At 43.0% G+C, this 22,952-nt stretch overlaps 1 protein-coding gene across 4 annotated transcripts in view; it reads right to left on the reverse strand.

Annotated features, from left to right (window-relative positions):
- The window catches only part of LOC112252882 (regulator of microtubule dynamics protein 2), a 53,392-nt gene that overhangs the window by 18,022 nt on the left and 12,418 nt on the right, over positions 1-22,952 (reverse strand). For all 4 annotated transcript variants that reach the window (XM_042322949.1, XM_042322958.1, XM_042322938.1 and 1 more), the window contains 3 exons: positions 19,387-19,579; positions 18,907-19,009; positions 8,831-8,891 (listed from right to left, as the gene is read on the reverse strand). In XM_042322949.1, coding sequence (XP_042178883.1) covers positions 8,831-8,891; positions 18,907-19,009; positions 19,387-19,579 — 357 coding nt within the window. The remainder of the gene's footprint in view (positions 1-8,830; positions 8,892-18,906; positions 19,010-19,386; positions 19,580-22,952) is intronic.

Genomic DNA, 22,952 nt, shown 5'->3' on the forward strand with positions numbered 1-22,952 from the left:
ACCGACCGGCTAGCTACCTCTTATGAAGAAACACGTCAGTGGATTGATGATAACTGGGTTGTTCCGACTTCCAACATGGTGTGAACTATTACATGTAACTGGAATTGAATGAACAGTGACCACAGCTGGACTAAGTGAGACCATTAAAAAGAATGGCCTGATGATTGTTATGACTTCTATGAATGGTGGGTGGAGGAGTCAAGTGCAGAGAGCAGGTAGTTCCATACGTGGATCTTTTATTCCAATGACAGCGGAAAAAGAGACATGCAAAACACAAGGGCGCATGAAACAACCCGTCCAAATAAACAGGACTAAAACTGTTCACAATAATCAACCAACACCATAAAACAGAGAACAAGCCCGCACAATAACTAGCGGGCCTAGTGCCCTTAAATAGCCTACAAACAAAACTAAACTCAAAACAGGTGTAACCAATTAGACCCAACTAACAGAAACAAAAGGAAAGGGAATCGATGGCAGCTAGTAGGCCGGCGACGACGACCGCCGAGTGCCGTCCGAACAGGAAGAGGCACCATCTTCGGCGGGATTCGTGACAGTACCCCCCCCCCCCCTGACGCGCGGCTCCCGACGACCCGGAGGACGAGGCGCAGGGCGATCCGGGTGGAGGCGGTGGAAATCCCTCAAGAGGGAAGGATCTAAATTGTCCCTCCCCGGTACCCAGCACCTCTCCTCCGGAACGTACCCCTCCCAGTCCACGAGGTACTGCAGGCCCCTCACCCGGCATCTCGAGTCCAGAATAGCTCGTACTATGTACGCCGGGGACCCCTCGATGTCCAGAGGGGGCGGAGGGACCTCCGGTACCTCACCTTCTTGTAGGGGACCAGCTACCACCCGCCTGAGGATAGATACATGAAACTAGGGGTTAATGCGATAGTAAGAGGGAAGTTGCAATCTATAACACACCTCGTTTATCCTCCTCAGGACTTTAAATGGCCCCACACACTGTGGCCCCAGCTTCCGGCAGGGCAGGCGGAGGGGCAGGTTTTGGGTCGAGAGCCAGACCCTGTCCCCTGGTGCGAACACAGGGGCCTCACTGCGGTGGCTGTCAGCGTTCTTTTTTTGCCGTTCACTGGCCTGCATGAGAGAATCCTGGACTGCCCGCCAGGTCTCTCTAGAGCGCTGTAACCCACTCCTCCACCACAGAAGCTTCAGTCTGACTCTGATGCCACGGAGCCAGGACCGGCTAGTAGCCCAGTACGCATTCGAATGGCCACATGTTCGTGGATGTGAGTTCTGGGCCAATTCTGCCCACGGGACGTACCAGAGGCAGCTGTCTATCGTTGTCTCTGATTGGGGATCATATACAAGTTTTAATTTTCCTTTTGGGTTTTGTGAGTCTTGTTTTCTGTTTAGTGTTTCTGTCTGACAGAACTGTGTGCTTTCGTTTTCACGTTTGTTATTTTGTTTGAGTGTTTTTTGAAATAAAATAATCATGAACACTTTCCACGCTGCGCTTTGGTCCACTCTTCCTACCACCAACGAGAGTAGTTACAGAAGATCCCACCAAAAACGGACCAAGCAGCGTGGCCAGGAGTGGACATGGGAAGAAATCCTGGATGGAGAAGGACCCTGGACAACGGCCGGAGAGTATCGCCGTCCAAGGGAGCAGATGGAGGCAGGAAGAGCGAAACGGCGACGATACGAGGAGTTAGATCAACCTCGACGCAAGCACGAGAGGCAGCCCACACAGGGAGATTGGCGGAGTCAGGGTTTAGACCTGAGCTAACTCCCCGTACTTACCGTGGGGAGCGTGTGACCGGTCAGGCACTGTACTGTGATGTGCACGGTGTCTTCAGTGCGCATTCACAGCCCGGTGCGCTCTGTTCCAGCTCCCCGCATTTGCCATGCTAGAGTGGGCCTCCAGCCAGGACGGATGGTGCCGGCTCAGCGGTCATGGTCTCCAGTGAGTCTCCTCGGCCCAGGATATCCTGCGCCAGCGCAACACACGATATCACCAGTTCGCGAGCACAACCCAGTGCGGCCTGTGCCAGCTCCCCGCACGTACCGTGCTACAGGGCTACTCAGCCAGGACGCGTTGTGCCAGCTATACGCTCCAGACCTCCAGTGCGCCTTCACGGCCCAGTATATCCTGCGCCGGCTCTACGCACTATGCCTCCAGTGCGCCTTCATAGCCCAGTGCGTCCTGTGCCAGCTCTCCACACTCACCGAGCTAAAGTGGGTATCCAGCCAAGACGCGTTGTGGCAGCTCCACGCACCAGGCTTCCAGTACGTCTCAGTCCGGTGAGACCTGTTCCAGCTCCACGTACGAAGCCTCCAGTGATGATCCATGGCACGAAGCCTCCAGTGATGATCCATGGCACGAAGCCTCCAGTGATGATACATGATCCTAGACATTTTCACTTTACAATAACAGCACTTACAGTTGACCGGGGCAGTTCTAGCAAGGCAGAAATGGACTTGTTGGAAAGGTGGCATCCTCTGACGGTGCCACGGTGAAAATCGCTGAGCTCTTCAGTAATGCCATTTTACTGCCAAGGTTTTTCTCTGGAGATTGCATGGCTGTGTACTCGATTTTATACACCTGTCAGTCAACGGCGTGGCTGAAATAGACAAATCCACTAATTTGAAGGGGTGTCCACATACTTTTATTTATACACAGTACATTCAGAAAGTATTCAGATCCATTCCCTTTTTCCACATTTTGTTAAGTTAAAGACTTATTATAAATGGATTACATTTAAACAATTTCTCAATCTCCACACAATACCCTATAATGACAAAGCAAAAAACTGTTTTTAGAAATGTTTACACAAAAAAAACCACATACCTTATTAACATAAATATTCGCTATGAGACTCGAAATTGAGCTCAGGTGCATCCTGTTTCCATTGCTCATCCTTGAGATGTTTCTACAACTTGATTAGAGTCCACCTGTCGTAAATTAAATTGATTGGACATGATTTGGAAAGGCACACACCTGTCTATATAAGGTCCCACAGCTGACAGTGTATGTCGGAGCAAAAACCAAGCCATGTAGGTTTACATTATTGTCGTCTGGCTCTAATCACAGTGGATACAATGTAAATGTGATCTATACAAGCCCTGTTTTTACAAAACCTGTTCTGCTCATCTTCAAGTAAACCTGACATTTCTAAATACTGAGTCAACCTGTTGTTTAATATACAAGAGAATAACGTGTAGACTGCTAAAAGGCTGACACCTCTGTAATTTAATGGAACCTGTGGATCATTATTTGATGACTTTGGGATTGGTTTAATGATAGACGTACCAAGTTGAAGGGACGATACCATTTTCAAAACAGCTCCTCCATTCCTGTTGCTTTTGTCGTTTTTGCTTTATCAACAGCATTCAGGAATGAGTTTGAGGTGTATCGAGCCCTATTCTTCTCAATTTTCAACCCATTCTTTAAGTTGGGTCATTTCATCATCAAACACAGATGGTATATTGTTGCCTGAGAATAGGTTAGCAAAATATTTCCCAGTTATTTAATACACAATTCTTCTTATGTTCTTACTGCGACCTGGCCAAGATAAAGCAAAGCAGTGTGACACAGACAACAACACAGAGTTACACATGGAGTAAACAATAAACAAGCCAATAACACAATAAACAAGTCAATGACACAGTAGAAAAAAGAAAGTCTATATACAGTGTGTACAAAAGGCATAGGCAATAAATAGGCCATAAGAGCGAATAATTACAATTTAGCAGATTAACACTGGAGTGATAAATGAGCAGATTATGATGTGCAAGTAGAGATACTGGTGTGCAAAAGAGCAGAAAAGTAAATAAAATAAAAACAGTATGGGGATGAGGTAGGTAGATTGGGTGGGCTATTTACAGATGGACTATGTACAGCTGCAGCGATCGGATAGCTGCTCAGATAGTTGATGTTTAAAGTTGGTGAGGGAAATGAAAGTCTCCAACTTCAGCGATTTTTGCAATTCGTTCCAGTCACTGGCAGCAGAGAACTGGAAGGAAAGGCGGCCAAATGAGGTTTTGGCTTTGGGGATGATCAGTGAGATATACCTGCTGGAACGTGTGCTACGGGTGGGTGTTGTTATCGTGACCAGTGAACTGAGATAAGGCGGAGCTTTACCTAGCATAGACTTATAGGTGACCTGGAGCAAGTGGGTCTGGCGACGAATAGGTAGCGAGGGCCAGCCGACTAGAGCATACAAGCTATTTTGTAGATGACATCGCCGAAGTCGAGCATCGGTAGGATAGTCAGTTTTACTAGGGTAGGGCATTCAGGATTATCCGTAATCATGGTAGCATCCACATGAATGTAGAAGTGTTTAAAAACATATTTTTACTTACAATAAAAGTGACTCCAAAAGGACACAATACATTATTTAACATGAATTTCTATTGGGCACAAAACAAATTGGAAATAACCCCCAAAAACAGCAAATGCATCCAACAAATATGTAGAGAGTCACAAGCTTGATATCGTCATTTCGTGCTACGAATATGGGACCCAATACTACACTTTTGATTACTTTAATACACATAAGTGAAATTTGTCCCAATACTTTTGGACTATGTAAAAAACGTGCTGCAATTTCTAAACGGTTCAACCGATATGGATGTAAATACCCAAAAATGAAAGCTGGCAGTCTGCACTTAAACTGTTATTGTATAAATTTCAAATCGAAAGTGCTGGAGTACAGAGCCAAAACAACAAATGTGTCACTGTCCCAATACTTTGAGCTCACTGTATGCCTTCACATTTTGTGTTACAGACAGAATTCAAAATTGATTAACTATATTTTTTGTCTCACCCATTGACACACAATACCCCATAACGACAAAGTGAAAACATGTTCTAAGACATATTTGCAAATTTATTGAAAATGAAATACAGAAATATCTCATCTACATAAGTATTCACACTCCTGAGTCAATACATGTTAGAATCACCTTTGGCAGCGATTATAGCTGTAAGTATTTCTGGATAAGTATTAGCTTTGCACACCTGGATTGGATATTTGCACATTATTCTTTAAATTATTCAAGCACTGTCAAGTTGGTTGTTGATTATTGCTAAACAGCCATTTTCAAGTTCCGATTTAAGTCAAAACTGGAACTAGGCCACTCAGAAACATTCAATGTCATCTTGGTTAACAACTCTAGTGTATAATTGTCCTGTTGAAAGGTGTCTCCAAGTGTTTGTTGGAAAGCAGACTGAACCAGGTTTCTTTCTAGGATTTTGCCCTTTGCTTAGCTCTATTCCATGTATTTTTATCCCCCCCAAAATCCCTAGTTCTTGCCGATGACAAGCACACTAATAACATGATGAAGCCACCATGATTGTAAATATTAAGAGTGGTACTCAGTGATGTTTGCCCCAAACATAACACTTTGTATTAAGGACATGAAGTTAATTTCTTTGCCACGTTTTGCAGTTTTACTATTGTGCCTTATTGCAAACAGGATGCATGTTTTGGAATATTTGTATTCTGTACAGGCTTTCTTCATTTCACTCTGTCTTTTAGGTTAGTGTTGTGGAGTAACTACAATGTTGATCCATCCTCAGTTCTCTCCTAGCACAGCCATTAAAATAACTGTTTTAAAGTCCCCATTGGCCTCATGGTGAAATCTCTGAGTGGTTTCCTTCCTCTGCGGCAACTGAGTTAGGATGGAAGCCTGTATTTTTGTAGTGACTGGGTTATTGCTACACCATCCAAAGTGTAATTCAGGCTGTAACAACAAAATGTGGAAAAAGTCAAGGGGTGTGAATACTTTCTGAAGTCACTGTTGGTTATCATCAAGATTAGTTCACACAGACAATCTCCTGCCATGGCCTTGTGTGCTTTGGCAGCATAACGAGGACACACACAATCTTAAATCAAATCAATATGTAGTACCTGAGAATTTTCCTGAGTGGTTCCTTTTGAATCAGTAGAGTGATGATTGGCCTTGTCCTATTTTACCTGGCAGGGATTGCAAGGCACTCTAAAACTAGATGCTTGTAAGGACAACATTCCAATCACACACTGCAGCCCAAGAAGGCATGAGTCACTGTTCTAGGGACAGCTGCAGGGCTACTCTGTCACTCACCCAAAACCAGAGGCTTCTGAACATCTGTCATGGGCAAGTCCTATTGCAAGTTTCAGGCCTTGTACTACCTAAAGATATTCATTGGATATAAATTCATCCATGACTGATTCACACACCAGTTGAGTGGGTCGTAAATAGTATTGCTCGAGTCATAGGTGTGCCGTTCAAAGGGTGGTTCTGATCACAGTTCTATTCCTCTATTCCTACTGTACATGACCATCTCTCCCCATACCAGGACGTGTTCACTGGGGGGGGCAAAAGTCCAGGTCCCTCCGTGTTTCAGTTCGTTTTCTTCCATTTGGTGCCTAACAAACACAACATTGAATCTGGGATAAAGCTTGAGGGACACACAGCTGTTAAAGGGAGAGGAAAGCCTTCCATAAATCTATAGCTGTGACCGACAAAAAATTGTCTTGGTCGACCGAAAGTCGTCAGTTCTTTCGAACAATCGATTGGTCAACATTTTTCCATATATTGACACACCCTAAGCATTTTAATAAAATCAACTACATATGCATTGAGCTTGTCTGATGATTTAAGCGCACTCTTTGATGAAATAGGGGGGTTGTATCATTTGATTTACATAACATGCCCCCACTTTGACGGTGCAAATATATATATTTTTTATTGTGAAACAAACAAGAAATAAGACCCCAAAAAAACTAAACTTGAGTGTGCATAACTACTCACCCCCCCAAAGTCAATACTTTGTAGATGCACTTTTTGCCGCAATTACAACTGCTAGTCTCTTGGGGTATGTCTCTATAAGCTTGGCATATCTAGCCACTGGGATTTTTGCCCATTCTTCAAGGCAAAACAGCTCCAGCTCCTTCAAGTTGGATGTGTTCCGCTGGTGTACAGCAATCTTTAAGTCACCCCACAGATTCTCAATTGGATTGAGGTCTGGGCTTTGACTAGGCCATTCCAAGACATTTAAATGTTTCTCCTTAAACCACTCGAGTGTTGCTTTAGCAGTATGCTTAGGGTCATTGTCCTGCTGGAAGGTGAACCTCCATCCTAGTCTTAAATCTCTGGAAGACAAACAGTTTTCCCTCAAGAATTTCCCTGTATTTAGCACCATTCATCATTCCTTAAATTCTGACCAGTCCCTGCCGATGAAAAACATCCACACAGCATGATGCTGCCACCACCATGCTTCACTGTGGGTATGGCGTTCTTGGGGTAATGAGAGGTGTTGGGTTTGTGCCAGACATAGCATTTTCCTTGATGGCCAAAAACCTACATTTTAGTTTTATTTGACCAGAGTACCTTCTTTCACATGTTTGGGGAGTCTCCCACATGCCTTTTGGCAAAAATGACAAACCTAAAAAGTCACTTCTATTGCCATTTCCAACTATGTAATAATAGCCTATAAAGCCAACAAATAAAACAATTGCAGCCTGCAGGTAGAATAAAAAATAAATAAAATAATATCCTAGAAATCACATTGGCAATTTTTTATTTTATTTAACTAGGCAAGTCAGTTAAGAACAAATTCTTATCTACAATGACGGCCTACCCCAGCTAAACCCGGACAACGCTGGGCCAACTGTGTGGCGCCCTATGGCTATGCATGGCCTGTCTGCAACTTGAAACATTGTATCAACTATTAACTTTGGTCTGGCCCAAAGCTGTGCTAGCAAACTTGCAACATTGTATAAAATATTCTGGCCCTCAGAGTTTCCAGCACCAGTGAGCTCCGGGACAGACACAGCTGTAGGCTATTTGAGCAAGGGATAAGAAGTAATCATTTTTTGATGTTTCCACTGGATAAGAGCATGACATTTTCCCCTTCACGCTAAGTGGTTATTGAAAAAGAGAGCTGGAAAGGTTTTTCAAATACATAGAGGAACTATTGTCATTCTCAGTGGATGTAAAAACAGACTTTGTTTGCTTGCTGTTTGTGGTGAAAAAAAGAAGCTCCACAGCTTATTAGTGGTGGTGCGTGAAGCCAATCAGAAATACTATCAGATCCCCAAATGGGCACATTTATATGCCTACATTTGCACACAGGCCTAGTAGCATGTAGGCCCTACTTCTATGTGGGCATCCTTACTCGACATTGACAGGAGCGCTCCAAACAAAAGACAATGACTAAATTGACAAAACTCGTAAATGGAATTAAAACGTGTTTTTCACAAGTGTAGCATAGGTTGTGGCTCTGCAAACAACGTGTCCACTCCGAAAATTAGAATGGTAAAAGACTGAAGTAAATATTCATATATTGAATAAAATTTTAACCTTAACCCTAAACACCCTAGAAATAGCATTTGACCTTGTGGGGACTAACAAAATGTCAGTTTACTAATCTTCTGGGGACTTCAAGGTCCCCACAAGTATAGTTAAAACACACACACACACACACCTCAAATAGGTTTTAACACTAGCCTCTGTTACCTAGTTCACTTAAATGTGCTTGTACATGTCTGAAAATGTGGGTGTGTGCATAGTGCACACTACACAGCCAATGTGCTCATAGATGGGTGTTGGAGGAAGAGTGACTCACTAACAGGGCTGAGTCAAATGTACTCATGCTAACAACAATGAGGCTAAAATATATCAGAAATACTATGGAGTGGACATGCAAGGAGAGGTAACAACATTTCACTCTTTTGGGATCTGAGTGGATAAATTGACATATTACCAAGCCATAAATAAGTTACATAATTTTAGGGTTACAAACTAATCGAGTTTCCCATCTAGGATTGGAACATAGGTTTAAGACGATGTATTAATGTGAATGGCTAGAGTGAAAAAGACTCACCACTGATGACTTTCGGCACACATAGGGTTCAGTTTTACGGCTTCCTCTCCAACTTTCTTCCCTGAGGGGAGAGAATGAGGAAATGAACAAAGCTACTGCAGGATAACACAAGCTCAGTATACACAATACCGGAAGCACGTTTGTTCACGTCATATACAGTATATACAAATGTATTAGGCATATATAGTGACTTTCGGGAAAGTATTCAGACTTTTTACACATTTTGTTACGTCAGAGCATTATTCTAAAATTGATAAAATTGTATTTGTGGAGTTTCTCCCATTCTTTTCTGAAGATCCTCTCAAGCTCAGTCAGGTTGGAAGGGGAGCATTGCTGCACAGCTATTTTCAGGTCTTTCTAGAGATGTTTGATCGGGTTCAAGTCCGGGCTCTGGCTGGGCCACTCAAGGACATTCCGAGACTTGTCCCGAAGCCACTCCTGTGTTGTCTTGGGTGTGTGCTTACGGTTATTGTCCTGTTGGAAGGTGAACCTTTGCCAAAGTCTGAGGTCCTGAGCGCTCTGGATAACGTTTTCATCAAGTATCTCTCTGTACTTTGCTCCGTTCATCTTTGCCTCGATCCCGACTTGTCTCCCAGTCCATGCCAGATGAAAAGAATCTCTACAGCATGATGCTGCCACCACCATGCTTTTACCGTAGGGATGGTGCCAAGTTCCTCCAGACGTGACGCTTGGCACTCAGGACAAAGAGTTTAATCTAGGTTTCATCAGACCAAAGAATCTTGCTTCTCATAGTCAGAGTCCTTCCTCCAAGCAGGCTGTCATGTGCCTTTTACTGAGGAGAGGCTTCCATCTGGTCACTTTACCATAAAGGCCTGATTTGTGGAGTGCTGCAGAGATGGGAGAACATTCCGAAAGGACAACCATCTCCACAGAGGAAATATGTACCTCTAACAGAGTAACCATCAGGTTCTTGGTCACCTCCCTGACCAAGGCCCTTCTCCTCCGATTGCTTAGTTTGGCCGGGTGGCTAGTTCCAAGAATGGTCTTGGTGGTTCCAAACTTCTTCTATTTAAGAATGATGGAGGCCACTGTATTCTTGGGGACCTTCAATGCCCCAAGCATTTTTGGGGGGGTGTCCTTCCCCAGATCTGTGCCTCGACACAATCCTGTCTCGGAGCTCTACGGACAATTCCTTCGACCTCGTGGCTTGGTTTTTGCTCTGACATGTAGTCAACTGTGGCACATTATATAGACAGGTGTGTGCCTTTCCAAATCATGTCCAATCAATTGAATTTACCACAGGTGGACTCCAAATCAAGTTGTAGAAACATCATAAGGATTATCAATGGAAACAGGATGTACCTGAGCTCAATTTTGAGTCTCATAGCAAAGGGTCTGAATACTTGTGTTTTTATTTTATTCTTTACGTTTCTAAAAACCTGTTTTTGCTTTGTCATTATGGAGTATTGTGTGTAGATTGAGTAGTAAAAATGTGTATTTAAAAAAATGTGTATATAGGGGCCTCCCGGGTGGCGCAGTGGTTAAGGGTGCTGTACTGCAGCGCCAGCTGTGCCACCAGAGAATCCGAATTCGCGCCCAGGCTCTGTCGTAACCGGCCACGACTGGGAGGTCCGTGGGGCGACGCACAATTGGCCTAGCGTCCGTCATCTGGGTTAGGGAGGGCTTGGCCGGTAGCGATATCCTAGTCTCATCGCGCACCAGCGACTCCTGTGGCGGGCCACAGTGCGCGCTAAACAAGGTTGCCAGGTGCACGGTGTTTCCTCCGACACATTGGTGGCTTCCGGGTTGGATGCGCGCTGTGTTAAGAAGCAGTGCGGCTTGGTCGGGTTATGTATCAGAGGACGCATGACTTTCAACCTTCGTCTCTCCCGAGCCCATACGGGAGTTGTAGCGATGAGAAAAGATAGTAGCTACTAAAAAACAATTGGATACCACGAAATTGGGGAGAAAAAGGGGTTAATTTTTTAAAATATAATTCCCGAATGCACTGCAGGAAAAAAAGATCATGCTGCAGGCAGCATATAGAAGAACTGATCATTGATTGTATGGCGCAAGAACAAATGCAATTAATTTATGTAATCGAGAAATCTTTGTGGAACCAAAACATGCACACAAGCCTTTGCTCAACGAACTCTAACACAAATCACTTGGGTTGCTGCAGTTTGCGAATGTGCTTATCACCCTCACGGCAGTCAAGCAATGCATTCCACCAAGAGTCGTTCACAATGTAGTCCGGTTGCGGCCACAACTAGAACTCGGTTCAAATGTATAATAAATAATCTGATTTGTATGCCTAGCAATTAACAAAATCTACATTGTTTAAAGCATACTTTTACAAGTCTTAGTCAGAAATGACAGCTTCACCAAGCCCCTCTCCGCCCTAACAAATGGGAGTCGGTGTCCCAAAAGCGTCAAAGCAGGCAACAAGCTTAGGTCCAAAATAAGCCCATAGAAAGGCATCGGATTTATTTTAGACCGATTTTGGCGATAGTGAAACCTCTCACTTCGCCTCTTCCTTCATGCTCATGGTGAACAACATGAAAAAGAGGCTTGTAGAATCATGAATCTTTCGAGTTTTAAGTTAATCGTTTGTTGGTAGGGGGTCCTGCGTGCTCTGGACTAAAATTAACAAAATTAGTCAAATTTTTTATTTTGACTGAACGAGTCAAAAAGTCAGTAACAAGAGCCAATCTTCCCATCACTAGAAGCCAGGGGAAGTTCAATGGCAGAAATCAGCTAGAGGGGTGGAAACCCAGTGACGCCTCGCAACACGTCAAACAAATCACATGCTTTGCTTGGGCGGAGCTCCAAGGGTGCTCACCAGACCAGTGCCGTAGCAGCAAAAGTGCGTGCGGACTAAAAATGTTAACCAAATAAGCACGGGTGAGAAAACCAATGTGCTGCAAACGTTCTAATATGTTTTTGCAGCAAAGCTGCAGCAAGAGGGGAGAAATGGTATACAATGCTGGAGTGATTATTTGGCTGTGCAGGCTACCATGAGGGACAAGAAGTAGCTAGCCACAATGAAGTTCGTTTTGAGAAAAGTCAGATAACCTTGTATGATACATTGGTAAAACTAAACTTATCAAAAAAAAGAAACGTCCCTTTTTCACGACCCTGTCTTTCAAAGAATCCAAATAACTTCACAGATCTTCATTGCAAAGGGTTTAAACACTTTCCCATGCTTGTTCAATGAACCATAAATAATTAATGAACATGTACCTGTGGAACGATTGCTAAGACACAAACAGCTTAACAGACAATAGGCAATTAAGGTCACAGTTATGAAAACTTAGGACACTAAAGAGGCCTTTCTACTGACTTTGAAAAACACCAAAAGAAAGATGCCCAGGGTCCCTGCTCATCTGCGTGAACGTGCCTTAGGCATGCTGCAAGGGGGCATGTGGACTGCAGATGTGGCCCGGGCAATAATTGCAATGTCTGTAACTGTGAGACACCTAAGACAGCGCTACAGGGAGACAGGACGGACAGCTGATCGTCCTCGCAGTGGCAGACCACATGCAACAACGCCTGCACAGGATCGGTACATCTGAACATCACACCTGCGGGACAGGTACAGGATGGCAACAAGAACTACCCGAGTTACACCAGGAACGCACAATCCCTCCATCAGTGCTCAGACTGTCCGCAATAGGCTGAGAGAGGCTGGACTGAGGGCTTGTAGGCCTGTTCTAAGGCAGGTCCTCACAAAACATCACCGGCAAACCCATCGCCTATGGGCACAAACCTAACGTCGCTGGACCAGACAGGACTGGCAAAAAGTGCTCTTCACTGATGAGTCGCGGTTTTGACTTACCAGGGGTGATGATCGGATTTGCGTTTATCGTCGAAGGAATGAGCGTTCCCCCGAGGCCTGTACTCTGGAGCGGGATCGATTTGGAGGTGGAGGGTCCGTCATGGTCCTCCTCCCTCATGTGGTACCCTTTCTTGAGATGTTGCTTCAATATATTCACATGGTATTATGAGGAAATAAAATTATCTATTTTGTGAAGCACACCAGTCCCTCCTGCAGCAAAGCACCCCCACAACATGATGGTGTTCCTCGGCTTGCAAGCTTACCCCTTTTTCCTACAAACATAACGATGGTCATTATGGCCAAACAGTTGTATTTTTGTTTCATCAGCCCAGACGACAGTTGCAGTTGCAAACCACAGTCTGGCTTTTTAATGGCGGTTTTGGAGCAGTGGCTTCTTCCTTGCTGAGCGGCCTTTCAGGTTATGTCGATATAGGACTCATTTTACTGTGGATATAGATACTTTTGTACCCGTTTCCTCAAGCATCTTCACAAGGTCCTTTGCTGTTGTTCTGGGATTGATTTGCACATTTCGCACCAAAAAAATCCTGGGCAGTAATGACGGCTGCGTGGTCCCATGGTGTTTATACTGGCGTACTATTGTTTGGACAGATGTACGTGGTACCTTCAGGCGTTTGGAAATTGCTCACAAGGATGAACCAGACTTGTGGTCTACAATTGTCTTTCTGGAGGTCTTGGCTGATTTCTTTTGATTTTCCCATGATGTCAAGCAAAGAGGCACTGAGTTTGAAGGTAGGCCTTGAAATACATCCACAGGTACACCTCCAATTGACTCAAATTATGTCAATTAGCCTATCAGAAGCTTCTAAAGAAATGACATGATTTTTTGTTTTAATTTTCCAAGCTGTTTAAAAGGCACAGTCAACTTTGTGTATATAAACTTCTGACCCACTGGAATTGTGATACAGTGAATAAGTTAAATAATCTGCCTGTAAACAATTGTTGGAAAAATTACTTGTCATGCACAAAGTAGATGTCCTAACCAACTTGCTAAAACTATAGTTAAAAAAAAAACAAAGTTGTGGAGTGGTTGAAAAACGAGTTTTAAATGACTCCGACCTAAGTGTACGTAAACTTCCGACTTCAACTGTATATAGATGATGTCGACCATAGTCTAGGAACGTTGACTGAATAATCTGCTTTCTACTATTTAGCGAGAGGCAGGACCTATTTCTATAGAAGTGCAATAAACTTTTTAAAAGACAGCTTTTCATCTATTCAGATGCCCAGATATTTGTAAGCCTCTTCCACATTTTGTTACGTTACAGCCTTATTCAAAAATAGATTAAATAAAACACATTTCCTCATCAATCTACACACAATACCTCATAATGACGAAGCAAAAACAAGTTTAGAAATTTTTGCAAATGTATTACAAATAAAAAATACCTTGTTTTTTTACCTTTACATAAGTGTTCAGACCCTTTGCTATGAGACTCGGAATTGAGCTCAGGTGCATCCTGTTTCCATTGATCATCATTGAGATGGTAAATTCAATTGATTGGACATGATTTGGAAAGGCACACACCTGTCTATATAAGGTCCCACAGTTGACAGTGCATGTATGAGCAAAAACGAAGCCATGAGGTCGAAGGAATTGTTCGTAGAGCTCCGAGACAGGATTGTGTTGAGGCACAGATCTGAGGAAGGGTACCAAAAAAATGTCTGCTGCATTGAAGGTTCCCAAGAACACAATGGCCTCCATCATTCTTAAATGGTAGAAGGTTGGAACCATCAAGACTCATCCTAGCACTGGCCACCCAGCCAAACTGAGTAATCGGGGAAGAATGGCCTTGTACAGGGAGGTGACCAAGAACCAATGGTCACTCTGACAAAGCACCAGAGTTTCTCTGTGGAAATGGGAGAACCTTCCAGAAGGACAACGATCTCTGCAGCACTCCACCAATCATGCCTTTATGGTAGAGTGGCCAGACAGAAGCCACTTCTCAGTAAAAGGCACATGACAGCCTACTTGGAGTTTGCCAAAAGGCACCTAAAGGATTCTCAGAACATGAGAAACAAGACTCTCTGGTTTAGAAACCAAAATTGAACTCTTTGGCCTGAATGCCAAGCATCACGTGTTGAGGAAACCAGACACCGCTCATCACCTGGCCAATACCATCCCTATGGTGAAGCATGGTGGCGGCAGCATCATGCTGTGGAGATGTTTTTCAGAGGCAGGGACTGGGAGACTAGTCAGGATTGAAGGAAAGTAGAACGGCGCAAAGTATAGAGAGATCCTTGATGAAAACCTGCTCCAGAGCGGTCAGGACCTCAGACTGGAGCGAAGGTTTTACCTTCCAACAGGACAACAACCCTAAGCACACAGCCAAGATAACGCAGGAGTGGCTTCGGGACAAGTCTCTGAATGTCCTTGAGTGGCCCAGCCAGAGCCCAAACTTGAACCACTATCTAACATCTCTGGAGAGACCTGAAAATAGCTGTGCATTGACACTCCCCATCCAACCTGACAGAGCTTAAGGGGATCTGCAGAGAAGAAATGGGAGAAACTCCCCAAATACAGGCGTGTCAAGCGTCATACACAAGATTCGAGGCTGTAATCTCTGCCAACTGTGCGTCAGCAAAGTACTGAGTAAAGGGTCTGAACACTTATGTAAATGTGATTTCAGTTTATTTTTTTAATACATTTGCAAAAATGTCTAAAATCCTGTTTTTGCTTTGTCATTGTGGGGTATTGTGTGTAGATTGAGGATTTTTGAAATCCATTTTAGAATAAGGCTGTAACGTACCAAAATGTGGAAAAAGTGAAGGAGTCTGAATACTTTCCGAATGCACTGTTCATATGCTTAAATCATCAGTTATTTTTATGGACTCTAGAGAACATACTTAGTTTTACCTAAAATACTAATTTCAGGTCAATAAAGTTTTTCTGTAATACAATGAAGGCAAACTGTTCCTAAGTTTGTACACTCAGTGTTTATGCCATATGATAAGCTTCAAAATTCATTGAGATAGCTGATACACTGAGACAACAATCAAATTAAACATATTGGAGATAATATTTAGAAGATAAATATTCAACCTGAAATAGGATACTGGCCATTGGCCCAGTTTTATTGGAAGTCATTCTAATTGGTCAACCACAGGCTAGGGCTGGGTTATAAACTACATCCTGTCCCTTTGTTCACTGGCGAGAATCACAGAGGACAGGGGAGAAACATCCATCTACCATAACATCTATGATTTATCCTCTTTGAATAAACCTCTTTCCTCCTCCTGATTTGCTTTGGGGTCTGTGTGAAAGAATAACATCAACTAGATCTTACAACTAGACAAAAAGGACATTTTAATTTGAGAATACAACACAGAAACAAAGACAGAACCACTTCCCCTCTTTATTGCAGGATTGTGATATGTGATTGATCAACACTGACATTTTGAATAATAGTTGAACTAATAAAACAAATTTAAACATTTCACTTTAAAAGAACCAACACTTCATTACAAAATGTACAAATAAGCCATCTCGTATGTATGTAAAGATTAGACATCTTAGTCTAAACAATAGATAATTGAGTAGTAATAAGTAGGCAATTATAACTAAAGCATCATTTAGGGTTAACAAAAGAACTCCATACCAGCGGTGGCCAACCTTGCTCCACTGATCCACTTGGTGAGCAGACTTCTGTTCCAGCCCAACAATAGCACACTTGATTATCAACTCATTATTGATGGGCTGAAACAGAACCCTGCACACCCAGCACACCTCCAACAAGGGTTGGACTTCTCCAATTATAAAATCGGTTTATACAGTGCCTTGCGAAAGTATTCGGCCCCCTTGAACTTTGCGACCTTTTGCCACATTTCAGGCTTCAAACATAAAGATATAAAACTATTTTTTTGTGAAGAATCAACAACAAGTGGGACACAATCATGAAGTGGAACGACATTTATTGGATATTTCAAACTTTTTTAACAAATAAAAAACTGAAAAATTGGGCGTGCAAAATTATTCAGCCCCTTTACTTTCAGTGCAGCAAACTCTCTCCAGAAGTTCAGTGAGGATCTCTGAATGATCCAATGTTGACCTAAATGACTAATGATGATAAATACAATCCACCTGTGTGTAATCAAGTCTCCGTATAAATGCAGGTCGGCCTACACATACTACCCTTAGCAAATGTTCTATACAAAAATACTGCTGGTATACACAGTTGCTTTGTGAGGTGTTCAGGTTCACAGTTTGCCATTGTTATGGCAAATGCAAGATGAAAAGTACAAGTGGCCCTGCTTTGGCCCCAAGTGAGAGCAGGTCTGCCGGAGCCATGGCCCAGTGAGACACGGGTGCCGGCAAGTGTAGATGGAAACCGAAAAGTCTGAGCCTTTTGAGTAAAACACTGTATGGATATGCACCATTACTCTCTTGGGACATTCTCATTGTGATTTCTTGCTTCATCTGTACAGGCTTTCACAGTGCTCCATATTTGAGGACAGAAAACATAAAAAAGAAAACAGGCTTCATTATACATCACTGAATATTATGTTGGTATTACAGTATCTGTCCTCAAAGTTTCACTCTAGTACTGTAACTGAATCTGTAAATTTTTCATAATGTCCTCCCACAAAGTTACCTGCCCTATCCAGTTGCCTAAGCTCTCCCTTCACTTCACAGAGCTACAATTTCACCCTCTTCCATGGATGTTATCTACAAATGCATTTGGAGACTGTAAATGTAAAACAATGAGTATGTAAAGATAGCTAGGTAATAGAACATTAGCTAGCTGCTGACATTTAATTAACAGTGTGTAACGTTTTCTAGCTAGCAGCTCAGTTACCCTACTTTTCCAAATTTATTTTCAAGTATTTACTTACTTGAATAAGTCCTCCCACCGCCTGTTTTTTGGGTCCTTACAAAAACAAAATGGGCAGGATTTTTTCAGTGGCAGCAAAGCGCAGCCATGTGGATGAATGGAGATGAGGCAAAAAGTGTGTGTCACCAGAGCAGTTTAGAACGTGTTGTGACGTTTGACTTTAAACAGCGTAATCCACTTTCAATAAATATAAAATCGCAGACAGTTAGCCACACTTGATAACTTGAAAACTAGCACATGTAACAAATCTACAAACTGTGTCCTACGGAAAATAGTGACGCACATAACGCACAGCACCTCTTCTACGGGCATGTGGGGGAGGGTTCTTGAAATGTAACATCCAATTAAAATCTTGCTGCTGGGAGCCAGTGGATTATTCAAACCATTTTTGCAATACAACAAATCTCAGAGGGAGGCATGACAATGATATGATTTTGGTGGTACTGCAATGATACACTAACTAGTCTAACACAAGACATGCAAAGTGCGCTGAGATGTGTAACTTTGCTAACATTCAATGCAGGGATGGAGTATTTGGCAAAGGCAGGGAAAAAAGAAAAGCATGCAAACACAACTCATTAAACATTTTTGGGGGGGGAGGGAACACCTCTGTTCACTTGGAAGTGGTGCATGCAATCACAGCTGGATAGTACAAACATTATGGTTGTGTGTTTAAAGAGAATACATACTTTTTTATTGCCTTTTATAGAAGCTACGTTAGAGAGGTTTCTGTTTTGACAACAGCATTACGTCATACTATTCTGCACATCTGAAAAGCGTGAAAAGATCACGGTTATATGTAGTGTTGTTTTGGCCAAACTAAGAATGAGAACATGCTGGATGGATTGCATGGGGGAAATAAACCCCCCCCACACACAACTGTCTTATTCCTTAAGAAAATTTTATATGGAGGAATAGACCCTGTCAATTGTTCATCGTGCATTATTGGTGATGCACATGTAGTTGTGAGTACTTCTTTATAAGCCTTCGGGTGACAGAAGACATGTGCTCAAAAACATAGCCAAAACTCAGATCCTTTCAATTGGCTCTGTGGCCAGATCTCAAACTGGCTGACTGAGGTCATAGTATGGTTACTAGAGGTTCATGTCAACTAGGTTAGTTTTCAAGGTGTCATTCAGTTCAGGACTACTTTCAGGCCACTCCAAGAAGTGGACAATGCTAACAAGTGGGTGGCCTGCAGAACCAGCTGTAAAAATGACCTTACATGGCTCCAATACCAGGAGCTGCTAGGAGCTCTGTTTTGGATGCACATTTCTGGACACTAACCTCGGAATTGGGAGATTTATGAAAACCTTCGGATTTTGGGGAAATAAAAACCTGGGCATTTTTGAAAAGCTTCTGGAATTGTATAACCCTAATCTTTGGTAAATGGTGTGAATGCTAAGGATCAGTATGTGGTTTATTACCAGTTTCTGCTTGGGTCTTCTTTTGCTCTAGGTTGGTAGTGATGTCATGAACATCCACGTAGGCCCGAACTAGTCGCCATAAGAACGTAGTGTTCTGTCCAAACTGAAGAAAAGAGGTGTTCGTGTCAAACTTTATATTTTTGACGTTTATTTGGAGGCAGGCTTCACCTAGGCGCTCTTCTGCGCCACCCTGGATTGAAATAGTATTTGCTTTCTTTCAAATACTGTAAGCACCTTTGGATTAGGCCTGTCTACAGTGCCAGATGGACAAGATTTGCTCTTTTGGAACTATTCAATTTGTTGCATTGCACCAAGCAAACCCAAGCAAAGCTCAATCAAGCGCATGGGACATTTTTTGAAAGAAAGCAAATACTATGTGAACCCATGTCTGCTACTGCTGTGATTTTTAACAAATACAGATATCTACTAGCCCTAGGACATCCGAACTCAAGACTTGGACAGTTGGTTGATGTGGCCCACCTGCTCCCGCTTATCCAGCATGGTGCAGAGGCACTCCCTCTTGTCTCCATCGCTGCCTTCGTGTAGAGCGTCCACCCTGTCCAGAAGGGCTGAGAACTCATTCAGAGGCTCGATCACAGTCACTTCATACGGACTCTGACCCTCAGCCTCAATCTGCTCTTCTTCCTCAGAGTCGGTTAAAGCTGTTATGTACCTGAAACACAAAAAGCATTCATTAGCACCACAGCCTACACCTTCCTAATATTGAGTTGCACCCCCCTTTGTACACAAAACAGCCTCAATTTGTCAGGTAATTGTTAGAGGAATTTCGTTAACCAATTCAATTAAAACACTCTGTCCGTTTATAAGAATTTGTAAGGTTCTCATTTACATAAAATACAGAGACCAGTCATCAACATTACCCAATAGTGTTTATTCTCGAGAGCTCTGCTCATAATACCATGTACATTGGTTTATATACCTCACATTGTCATAAATGTCCCTCCTCTCAGATACAATGGCAATATGGTTCAAGCCTTCTCACATTGTCTGCCACCTGTTAAACGATCTACTACAAGCCCAAGGTCTCTCCCCTCCCTGAGTGGGGACAGAATGTCCTGTAAGGAACACAGTATTCCAGCCGGTCTGACAATAGCTCCATTCGTTTCTAACAAGGAACAGAAAGTCCTTGTTCTAATTCTTGACTAAAACTACACACATTATATTCAGTGTTTTGATTATAATAAGATTCATACATTCATAGTGACAGGGTAGTATTTTGTTTAGTTATAGTTCTACGTTAAATGTATACATCATTTAGTCATTATTCATATAAATCCCATAACAGTAATGGACTACAAGGTTTCAAAACTGTTCCAAAGAGATGCTGGCCCATGTTGACTCCAATGCTTCCCACGGTTGTGTCAAGTTGGCTGGATGTCCTTTGTGTGGCGGACCATTCTTGAGACACATGGGAAATGTGTGTGAAAAACCCAGCAGCGTTTCAGTTCTTGACACACCCAAACCAGGTGTGCGTGGCACTTACTACCATACTCTGTTCAAAGGCACTTCCATCTTTTCTTCTGCCCATTCATCCTCAGAATGGCCTCAGAATGGAACACAGTTGGTTGTCTCAAGGTTTAAAAATCCTTATTTAACCTGTCTCCTCCCCTTCATCTACACTGATTGAAGTGGATGTAACAAGTGACATCGATAAGCGATCGTAGCTTTCACCTGGATAGTCCGTCATGGAAAGAGCACTGTTCCTAATTTTTTGTACATTCAGTGTATATTCTCAGTTCCCTTGGAATGTGTTTTCATAGTAAACATAGGTGGGAGGAAGATGAACTGAAGGTGGTTCAAACTAGGGTTGAAGATTTTCATACTGTTCCTGTACCATACGGTATTACTGGCAGTGCACACAATGTAATTACGCACAAAACTAAATTTAGGCAGCAGGGACCCTCATCCAGGAGGGGATTGATTGTTGTAACCGAGAAGCTTAATCTTGCAAGCTAGTAAGTTAGCAAACCAAATGCATAGCTTGGGAGCCGAGCTGGAGATCATTCTCTAATTTACTGTTAGTGGAGCATGCACCAACAGGCTATTCCTAAAAATGTAAACCGGCATTATAAATAAGAATTTGTTCTAGGCAAGTCAGTGGGTTAACTGCCTTGTTCAGGGGCAGAAAGACAGCTCAGGGATTCGATCTAGCAACCTTTTGGTTACTGGCCCAACGCTCTAACCACTAGGCTACCTGCCGCCCCTAAATAAAGGTGAAATAAAACGTAAAGTGAAGGGTGAAAGTATCTCCAGAAAGGGAGCTTCAGTTAGAGTTATTTTTATTACCCCCTCTTTGCCAGACGCTTTCAATAACAGATTAACATTCACTGCATATTTACACGCAAACAGCGACATGTTTGTTTACACAAGTGGGTCACTTAATTTTGTACCTAGCAGTTATAAAGTCTTTGACACAGACACTTGAAGGGTTTCCCGTGCCAAACACAGGGAGACTTGTCCCTGTCATGGCACTCAGTGTCGGACACTTGTCTCGATCATTGTGAGGCATACAATGTGCCCGCATTAGCACTTCCATTACTGTAGCTAAGTATGTACTTACACCCACAGCTAACACTTGAGTAGGGGAAGGGAAAAGCTGACAGTCAGGTAGAAATAAAAAGACATGGAGGACTGAAAGTGAAAAAGTTCAAACATGAAAGGCCTCCATTAAGGTCCGGCAACAGCTGCGTGTGTGTCATCTGTGGTTCTGGGAAAGTTTTGGTCTGCGAGCGATGGTTCTGGGTAAGGTGGAGGTGTGTTGGAGTGGGCTACTGACAGGTGCATCTTGGGCCCACAACTGGAGGCCCCATCTTAGATCCCTCTCACCCCACATACCTCACCTCAGGCCCGAATAGCTGATTACTTAAATCAGTGCATTTGAGACAAAAGTATGTGTTTGCAGGAAAACTGCAACACTGCTTCTCTGCAGGGCAGGCAGCAAAATTCAATGATGTTGTAAGAACCTGGCAAGCCAATGTTGGAATTCTATTTTCACAAAAAAAATATAGGCCTATTTTGACAATGAAAAGGCTTGGTATAAATTGAAATAAAAGTATCTGTGACATTGCTATATCGCCTACGATAGACCATTACATTCAAAACATGACTGTTTTTATGAGTGTGCCCCATAAAAAAAGGGGAAAAAAAGACATGGTGCTTATTGTTGCTGTCGGCCAATCAAAGTGGCTACAGCCAGAGGCTCCATGTGTAGCAATTAAGTGGGGGATTTCTTATCAAAGCAAAAAGGAATTAAAATTAAAGAATTAAGGCTAAACGAGGAGTTGGCTACAATGATCAACCAACCGGTAGGCTGTTGTTTCATATGAATGGAGTTGTTGGGGAGCACAGCAAAATAGCCAGCTAGCTAAAGTAGCAAGGCTAATTGAGGCTAACTTAGCTGGCTAGCTTCTTTCGCTACAACGATGATGCAGTGAGGACAGGCTACCAGATGGAATGATAGAAAAACGGGTTGCTGCCATAAGTTCTAACTAGAGCAGGTCAGTTTGGCTAGTCTTTCTCCCTCCGTGCCACACACAGACTGTCACACACACCATCCCCTGCTCCAAACTCACCCCTACCTCCTGCTGAAACAAACCCAGGTTCCTAAACCCCTCTCTGCACAGTGACCTCGGAGTAAGCTCCAAACCTGTAGGCTAGTGCTGAACCCATTTTTTTTGTTTGTTATTATTTAAAAAAAAAAAATGAATAGACTTGCTTGTGTGAGCTGCGATGGCCATTCTCTAAATTGTGGTGTATTTATGTTTTGCGCTTGCACACAATGTACTTGTACTTCTGCTTCTGGAGCATTTTCTTGTTTGCTTATGGCCTTGTGCAGTCTTAGTGCCAGAATCGGTTTGTGGTGGTAAATAGACGGCTACAAATAATATAGATGAAAACTCTTGGTTGATAGTGTGGTCTACAGCTCATCATGAGGTACTCTACCACAGGCGAGCGATACTTTTAATATTAGACATCGCGCACCAGGTGTTTTTGACAAAATAGACACACCCCCACCCCTGCCTTAC

This window comes from Oncorhynchus tshawytscha, linkage group LG01 (assembly GCF_018296145.1).
Source record: "Oncorhynchus tshawytscha isolate Ot180627B linkage group LG01, Otsh_v2.0, whole genome shotgun sequence".
NCBI lineage: Eukaryota > Metazoa > Chordata > Actinopteri > Salmoniformes > Salmonidae > Oncorhynchus > Oncorhynchus tshawytscha.